Source organism: Macrobrachium rosenbergii, chromosome 46, assembly GCF_040412425.1.
Source record: "Macrobrachium rosenbergii isolate ZJJX-2024 chromosome 46, ASM4041242v1, whole genome shotgun sequence".
Taxonomy (NCBI): Eukaryota; Metazoa; Arthropoda; class Malacostraca; order Decapoda; family Palaemonidae; genus Macrobrachium; species Macrobrachium rosenbergii.
The window spans coordinates 49,659,910-49,669,694 of NC_089786.1; the positions used below are offsets into that span (position 1 = coordinate 49,659,910).

Below are 9,785 nucleotides of genomic sequence, written 5' to 3' on the forward strand. Positions count from 1 at the left end.
TATATATATATATATATATATATATATATATATATATATATATATATATATATAATATATCTATATATATATATATATATATATATATATGCATATGTGTGCACGTGTATATATACTGTATATATTTATATTTATACATAATATACATATATATACCTATATATATATGTATATGTATGTACCTGTATACACGTAGAATTATTGATGGAGGAGCTATAGCGTAAGCGACGCAAAAAAAAAAAATTGCATATATAGGTTTATTCTTATATATACTGTAAATGAATATATGCATATATATATGCATGTACATACATATATATTTATATATATACTTAATCGTTCAACCACTCACTCTATAACTCTTCCACTTACTCACCGACATAAGTAAATACTAACAAAATCCATTACCTGTTATTTTGCACCGCTAAATAATGATAAATCAACTCGTTTCTTAGCCAAGGAAAGCCGCATTAAATGAGAAATCAATGACAGAGACATGTCGAACCCGCAGGTGGCTTTTAATATTTGGTTGCAGTGCTATGGTTACCTGTGTGATTTAGGGGACACACCTGTAGTGTACAGGTATGGTGGGGGGGCTGTGTTCTCAGTGTAGTTTTATTATCCATGTTAGCTAATTAGTTTTTTATTTGCTTAGCCTGAAGCTTCTACGAGACTGTTAATATATATATAATGTATGTATATATATATATATATATATATATATATATACTGTATATATACTGTATATATACAGCATATATATATATATATATATATATATATATATATATATATATATATATATATATACTATATAATTTATATATATGGCCGTGTACAGACAAGCACCCAACACTACATAACAAGGCTATTAACCTATACAAAAATTTACATTAAGAAATATGTAACGTGCTTTTGTGCCTATATATACTGTATATACATATATATAATATATATATATATATATATATATATATATATATACTGTATATATATATATATATATATATATATATATATATATATATATATATATATATATATATATATATATATATATATAAAAGTTAAGAACGTTTTTCGTATTTACAACGTACGCCTGACAGTTAATGTACGTAATTCGTTTTAAAATAACGTAATATATAACAAAAATCTCGTACAATTAAATATGTAAAAGTCTCCCGTAAGTTCATCAACAATCTCGCGTGTGATGTCTTCCCATTGATCGGTTGTAATCGGACAAGTAAACAAAATATTTTCATTTTTACCTATACGCTTAACCAACGTTAACAGTTAGTACCAACATTATATTTTTATACAGAAGAAAGTCTACATAATAAAATACGAGTAAATAATTCACTGAATCATTCTATTCACTCGAAAAAGCTTAATTTTGGCTACAATCTTTTCAACGTTAGCTGATCCACAAGGAGGACCTTGACTCACGACTTGGAAACAGTAGTAACCAAAGCAACATTTTGGTTGACATAGAAAACAGGCCCAAGAAATTCCCACTGCGCATGCGCGAGACTGTTGGTTGCGGAATGCCAGAGGCTCCTTGCTGAAAGACGTTAACGGAGTTTGTGATTTTTATTCTGAGTATTTTCTTAAGATCGTGTTTATTTTAGCTGTGTTTGAAGGAAAATATATTAATTTTTTATCGTAATTATTGTATAATTTTCAGTAAATACGTAAAATAAAAGTCTTACGATAATATGCCATCTGTCAACTCGCGAGCCAAAGTTGCCTGACTCGAGCAAAACTTCAGTATTGTGTCATGTGCAATCGAAGTGACAGTACGCTTAGTAGCAACGCCTTCCGTGGACTCTCGTGAGCGAAAACTTTCAAAACACTGCTGTTCATAAACAGAAAAACATTACATTACGTTCGTGGAATACTCTGGGGAATCTAAGGATTCAAAATGAGTAATCGCAAGCAACGAACTACGAAGCTTATGCTGGGGACATAAGATAACACGAGATACGAAAAGTGTGTAATGAACTTAATCCTAGATCAATGAAAGATACATACTGTACCGAGAATAAAACTGCTCAGTGTTTTTTGGCGGTATTTAGGTTTTGTAAATAATAATCTTGTCTGTGTGAGTGTCTGTTTTTACGTGATACAGTCTGCACGGAAGCTTGTAAATACTTATGTGTAGTGTATTATAAGTCTACTTATATATTGTGACAAGAATTATAATTTTTCTGACCGGGTACCTTTGCGTGTTGGTCATATAATATTAACGGTCTCGGTGTTAACGGTCTAAAGGAACGTAGTAATTTAATTCACTTTAGTGAGGGTTTGCCAAAGGATTAAAAACGGATAACTTCAATACATTTGTAAAGTTAGCTTTATTGTTTGCTGAAGGACACTGTAGTATAGTGATTTAAAGTGGTACTAAACTTAAATTATGTTAAACCTAAATTACCTTTGGCTTTAAATACGACTTTGAAAAGAAAAATGATTTAAAAAGACTCTGAAATAATTACGTTTGGCCATTAAATAGAATCTTAACCGTTTATGAAAAGTGACTTTGAAAAGTACAAAGAAAATAAATAAAAATGTATAGAAAAATTTAAAAAATAGAGAAACACAAGATTACTTAAGATGCTCAAGTAACCCCACCCTCCAATATCACCTCCCCTGCCCGGCCCCCCTCTCCCCCCGAAAAAATAAAAGATTGAAAAATGAAAATATTCAAAAAGAAGTTGAAATTAACGAAAAAGAGTTGAAAATATACTGTGACCTGGAACCAGCATGGGCTGTGGGGCAAGCATACCCGATACCCCGTCCAATCAGGTTGAATATTATGACCACGTCAAGATGGCGCCAAATGGCACGGGCACGGTGCCCATGCCCCCGGTAAGTCATGGGTATTTGTTAAGGGAAATGATGGTATACTGTATATATATACATATATATTTATATATATGTATGTTTACAAATAGATGTATTTATATATTATATGTATATATATAGACATATTTATATATATGTATATTATGAAGTATACTTTATATATATGTATATATATGTGTGTGTGTATGTGTATGTACGTAATACTTAAACATCCACAACCAAATTTCATACCACGCCGTAACCGAGTGACCGATACGTGTAAAAATAAACTAAGACATAAATGTCAAATCCTTGAATCCTAAGACTGAGACATACATATCCTCAATCCGGATCAATCCGGTTTAGCCCACCACACATCGATAAAATTGGCGAAATCTTGAAAGAGAAAAAATTGAAATAAAAAAATCACGATCTTTTGTAAACTGTGACGCGTGAGAGTTTGTAACGATTTCGTATTGAGGTTTTGAAGGTTCCAATTCCAGAGGTTTTGCGGGGTTTTTCACACGCTTGTCCTGTCATGGGGTTGCTAGAGTTTTAGTCAGTGAGTTATATATATTATATATATATATATATATATATATATATATATATATATATATATATATATATATATAAATCATCAACACACTATCACGTGTGGAACAGAAATAAATTTCTGACTCACGTCGGATCGAACCCAGGTCTCTCAGGTGGAAAGCAAGGGCGTTATCCACTGGCCACACAAGTCTAAAAGAAAAGTTAACGCAGGTCTCTCAGGTGGAAAGCAAGGTTTCATTTGGCCACACAAGTCTAAAAGAAGTTCCAACTTCTTTAGACTTGTGTGGCCTAGTGGATAACGCCCTTTGCTTTCCACCTGAGAGACCTGGGTCTGATCCTTATAGACGTGAGTCAGAAATTTATATATATATATATATATATATATATATATATATATATATATATATATATATATATATATATATATATTTGAATATATATAATATGGATATATAAATGTATATATATATATGTGTATATACTGTATATATTTATTTATCTGTTCATATATAGTAGATACATACATGTATATATATATATATATAGATAGATAGATAGACAGACAGACAGTTAAATAAATTGATAAAAAAATATGAAAACTTGAAAGATAGCTATACATGCTTACAATTCAATGATTGAATGCAAAAGTAATGAGAGAAATACGTGAATATATTCAAGAGTTGTCCCAGAAATAAAGAAAAAATTAAGGAGATATAAAACAGCAAACATGATGAGTAAAGAGACACTTCAATAAATGGAAAAGCATTTTGATGTTTAAATGACTGAATTACCGTAAATAATGAATAAACAGGAACTATACTTTTCAGTATTTTCTCATGGATATTGGTCATCATACATACATTCATACATACACACATACATACATACATACATAAGTGATAGTTAAAATAAGCTAAAAAAATTTTCAGTATATGTTAAATTAAAATGAATGTTAAAAACAAAACATAAAATTTCCCATTTCATATTCTCTCTCTCTCTCTCTCTCTCTCTCTCTCTCTCTCTCTCTCTCTCTCTCTCTCGATTTATCTCTGCTTAGTGATATCATCCTTCATTTAAGGTATTCAAATAAAACCATCATTACTTGGGGTTTAACTATGATTTTACATGTATGTATGTATATATATATATATATATATATATATATATATATATATATATACAAATTGTAGTCAAGGGCAGGAATACTTGAGATTCACACTTCTTTATTGTTTTCCTATTTTTCGTGATTCATAATCACATCATCAGGAATTCTATGGAAAATTAAATAAATTAATAAACGTACTTGAACGGCTAAAACTGAATTACGTTAAAATTAGTCACTAAAAATCTATAAAGGCTGTTAAAAATTACATACATAAGAGCACACTTTAAATACATACACACAAAGCTTAAAATCACGTTACACACGGACACATATGGTTACACAAAGAGCACATTAAAAAATAGCAAAATCACAAAACCCTTGCTATTTTTAATGTGCTCTTGTGTAACCATATGTGTCCGTGTGTAACGTGATTTTAAGCTTTGTGTGTATGTATTTAAGTGTGCTCTTGTGTATGTAATTTTTAACAGCCTTTATAGATTTTTAGTGACTAATTTTAACGTAATTCAGTTTTAGCCGTTCAGTACGTTTATTCATTTATTTAATTTTCCATAGAATTCCCTGATGATGTGATTATGAATCACGAAACGTAGGAAACAATAAAGGAAGTGTGAATCTCCAGAGTATTCCTGCCCTTGACTACAATTTGTGTGTGTGCATCGAATCTGCCAGATTTGTGTGATATATATATATATATATATATATATATATATATATATATATATATATATATATATATGTATATATATTTACACATGTATATGAACAGATAAATATATATATACACATATGTATATATGTATAAATATATATACATTTATATATACACATAACTGTATATATGTACATATGCACATATATATAAATACAAACATATATATATACACATGTGTTTGCGCGTGTATATAAACAACCATACATGCTTATAAAGGATAATAATTTTTATTAACGTGTTGCTGTTTACATCAGTTAATACAATCACGATAATAATTTTCAGTAACTTAAAAAACTCAATAAAACAAGAGTCTATCAGCAACAAAGGAACAACGAGCAACGGTAGATAGTTCTAAGCAGTAATTTCAGTCTATCAATCATCTTTCTCTCACTTAATGCATTTCATTACGGTTATTAATTTCAAGCGAGTAATTTTCTCCGACAGAGGTAATTTCAGCTCTCAGCCTGATACCGGGAATTCAGTCTGAATCCTTTTATTTTTATTTTAAGCAAGTAGAAAATGCGCCGAAGTTTCTTCGGCGCAATCGAGTTTTCTGTACGTCAGCTACAGCGTATGATCAAGGCCACTGAAAATAGATTTATCTTTTGGTGGTCTCGGTATAATGCTGTATAGGCCGCGGCCCATGAAACTTTAACCACGGCCCGGTGGTGGCCTAGCCTATATCGTTGCCAGAAGCACGATTATGGCTAACTTTAACCTTGAATAAAATAAAAACTACTGAGGCCAGAGGGCTGCAGTTTGGTATGTTTGATGATTGGATGGTGGATGATCAACGTATTCAATTTGCAGCCCTCTAGCCTCAGTAGTTTTTAAGATCTGGGGGCGGACAGAAAAAGTGCGGACGGACAGACAATAGTTTTCTTTTACAGAAAACTAAAAATGGAACAGAAGTGTAATTACAAAATCACGAAATACGATAATGTAACAGTAAAGGCAAACTCTGACTCGTTTCATTTTTGTATTGAAAAAAAAAGGAACATGAAAATAATCACGAAACACGATAAGGTAACAGAATCGGTAATCACACTTATTTTCTTTGTTTTAAAATCTGCAACATAAAGATAATCGCGAAACGTGGTCATGTCATTTTATAGTCAATAACATTTATCTTTCGCGCTGAAATGATTTGCGCGTAAATTACGTTCTGAAATAAGGTACGGAGCCAATTACGTATCAAAATTGCAAGAGGCCATAACGCGCAATTACAACCCATGCCACAGAGTGATAAATGAACCGCGGAATTACGAGATGAATATTTGATGGAAAAATAATGCATACTTATTTGTAGTGATTGCAATAATATAAAAGGTTATTGTAAATTCAATAACCAAATCACGCCCCACTGAACTTTTTACATGTGGTTTAAAATGTTACATGAAATTTTGTGAATTTTAGCATTATTTTAACGTTATCTTTTTGAGCTGACTTTAATTATCGGCAGCTGATATCACAGGTGAAGTCAGTTGCTATTAGCATCAGTGGTTCTTATTTTAAGAAAAAACTACAGTATTTATTAGTTTTTTCTTAAGCTGACGGTAAATCTCGGAAGCTGATATCACAGGTAAAACCAATCAATATTAGCATCAGTGATTCCCGCTTCAAATAGAACAATAGTATTTGTTAATTTTATTTTATTATTTCAAGCTGACGGTAAAAGTCCGCAGCTGATATCACTGTAACCAATGGAGACAGTTGATAAGTTTCAGGAGTCAATCAGAATTATAGTCAGTGATTCCGGCTTCCGATATTATTTATTTTAATTTTATTTTAGTTTTCTGTAAGGAAAAACTATTGTGCCGGATTTGCCTGTCCGTCCGCACTTTTTCTGTCCGCTCTCAGATCTTTAAAACTGCAGAGGCTAGAGGGCTGCAAATTGGTGTGTTGATCATCCACTCTCCAATCATCAAACATACCAAATTGCAGCCCTCTAGCCTTAGTAGTTTCTATTTTATTTAAGGTTAAATTTAGCCATAATCGTGCTTCTGGCAACGATATAGGATAGGCCACCACCGGGCCGTGGTTACAGTTTCATGGGTCGCAGCTCATAGAGCATTATACCGAGACCACCGAACCGAAAGATAGATCTATCTTCGGTGGCCTTGATTATACGCTGTACAGAAAACTCCATTGTTCCGAAGAAACTGCGGCGCATTCTTTACTTGCTATTATTAAAAAAAAAAAAAAAAATATATATATATATATATATATATATATATATATATATATATATATATATATATATGTAGAACACGCTTTCAAATTCCGCAAAAACCCGAATGTGAGATCCGGAATTATGGACCTACCACGTAATCACATACTCCAGCCAATAATAAACTGGGCCATAAATTATATTTAATCACAGTCGTTGGAAGATATACGCTATGAAATCATGTACCGGTGGCTTCTTGCTACTTGTAACTGTCAATTTATATCTTCAATATTGGGTGGAAATGTTGCATAAGCAACTGAAAGCGTGCTTACTTGAGCAGTTCATTTGGTTTCTTAAGGATAACTAGTTTCTAATAAACGCACAGAATAATTTCATACTGTTTCGTAGTTGCTAGATATTTTAAGTAATAGACCCAACCTAATTCTGAATCCGAAAGTTATTGTTGCTTCCCAAGTTATTCTAGAAAAATTTATTCCTAGAAAATATTAATTAATAGAATGATACAACTACTAACACATGTCAGTGGTCCGTCCATTGTATTGATTTAACCTGTCAATGGAATCTTTGGCGGAAAATTACCGCCATTACGGTATAAAAAAAATTTTAGACAGTGTTAAGTTAAAAGTTAAGTATACCTTAGTTTAACCAGACCACTGAGCTGATTAACAGCTCTCCTAGAGAGGGCTGGCCCGTAGGATTAGGCTTATTTTACGTGGCTAAGAACCAGAAGGTTACCTAGCAACGGGACCTACAGCTTATTGTGGAATCCGAACCACATTATAGTGAGAAATGAATTTCTATCACCTGAAATAAATTCCTCTAATTCTTCATTGGCCGGCCGGAGATTCGAAGGCGGGTTAGGCCACTCCCTTCCGTTACCGCCATGATTCTTTGTTTATTTTCGGAGGTCCTTCTCCCCGTCCTGCTTTTTTTCATCTTATTAATGTTTAGTTACATTCAAAGCTCTCTGGGATACCCTTCCGTCTTACAGCTGCTGTTTTTGTGTGGTTATGTCATTTTTCTCTCCTCAAATATCTCTTTAAGTTTTCACATCTCTGGGGAAATTATTGACCAGTCTGAGTGCCGTATGTTGAAAGGTCCTTCTTTGAAATATCTCTGTTGCCAGTTCGGTTCCAAGAATTTATATTAGACTATACTCCTGCGTGTATTTAAATAGTTCTGTTTTTAGTTTTCTGTAAAAGAAAACTACTGTGTCCGGCTTGTCAGTCCGTCCGCCCTCAGATCTTATAAATTACTGAGGCTAGAGGGCTGCAAATTGGTATGTTGATCATCCACCCTCCAGTCATCAAGCATACCGAATTGCAGCCCTTTAGCCACAATATTTTTTTCAATTTTTTTAAGGTTAAAGTTAGCCATAATCGTGCTTCTGGCAACGATATAGAATAGGCCACCACCGGACCGTGATTAAAGTTTCATGGGCCGCGGCTCATACCGCATTATACCAAGACCACCGAGAGAAATCTATTTTCGGTGGCGTTGATTATACGCTGTAGTGGCTGTACAGAAAACTCGATTGCGCCGAAGAAACTTCGGCGCATTTTTACTTGTTTATTCTACATGGCAATGTACCTCAGAACACATTAGCAAAAACGACTCCCCTAAAAGGGGTCAATATATTGGTCAAAGAAACAAACCCCAAACAGGGTTGATTACACGTTCAATAAAATTATTTATAAAGATCGGAACCTTTACAACATGATGACTCCTCACTTTACTGGGAAGGCAAACTGGATTCCAGCACAAGAAGGTTTTAACTAAAAGTGAAAATGGGTTCCGGTCCACAAAGAGTCTTTACATAGAAGACAGACTGGATTCCAGAGCACAAATTAGATTCCAGAAAATGAAGACTCTTTACTTAGCAGACAACCTGGATTCCAGACCACGAAGATTTTACCTAGAATTGAAAATGGATTCCAGTATACAGATTCTTTACTTAGAAGACAACCTGGATTCCAGAACACGAAGGTTCTTAACTTGAAGACGAAGCGGATTCCAGAACACGAAAATTTTACCTAGAATTGAAAATGGATTCCGGTATACAAAGATTCTTAGAAGACAGTGGGTTCCAGAACACGAAGATTCTACCTGGAACTGAAAATGAATTCCGATATACAAAGATTCTTAGAAGACAACGTGGATTCCAGAACACGAAGGGAATTCCAGAGTCGGAGATACTTTATTTAAGAGGCAAAGTGGAACAAGTAGATTCCAGGTCATTGGACTTGTAAGACCTAATCACTTTTAATCAGGGTTCTCGTTCTTTCCAACTACCAAATGATTCCAGTCGTTCTATGAGAACTTTTTACACCATCAACCTAAAAACAGAAGTTATTTGA

At 33.0% G+C, this 9,785-nt stretch overlaps 1 protein-coding gene across 1 annotated transcript in view; it reads left to right on the plus strand.

The window, feature by feature from the left end:
• Positions 1 to 1,721: 1,721 nt before the first annotated feature.
• LOC136830490 (calpain-A-like) overlaps positions 1,722 to 9,785 on the plus strand; it is a 47,533-nt gene continuing 39,469 nt past the window's right edge. Inside the window, exon 1 of the mRNA XM_067090027.1 lies at positions 1,722 to 2,865. Coding sequence (XP_066946128.1) covers positions 2,761 to 2,865 — 105 coding nt within the window. The 5' untranslated portion in view covers positions 1,722 to 2,760. The remainder of the gene's footprint in view (positions 2,866 to 9,785) is intronic.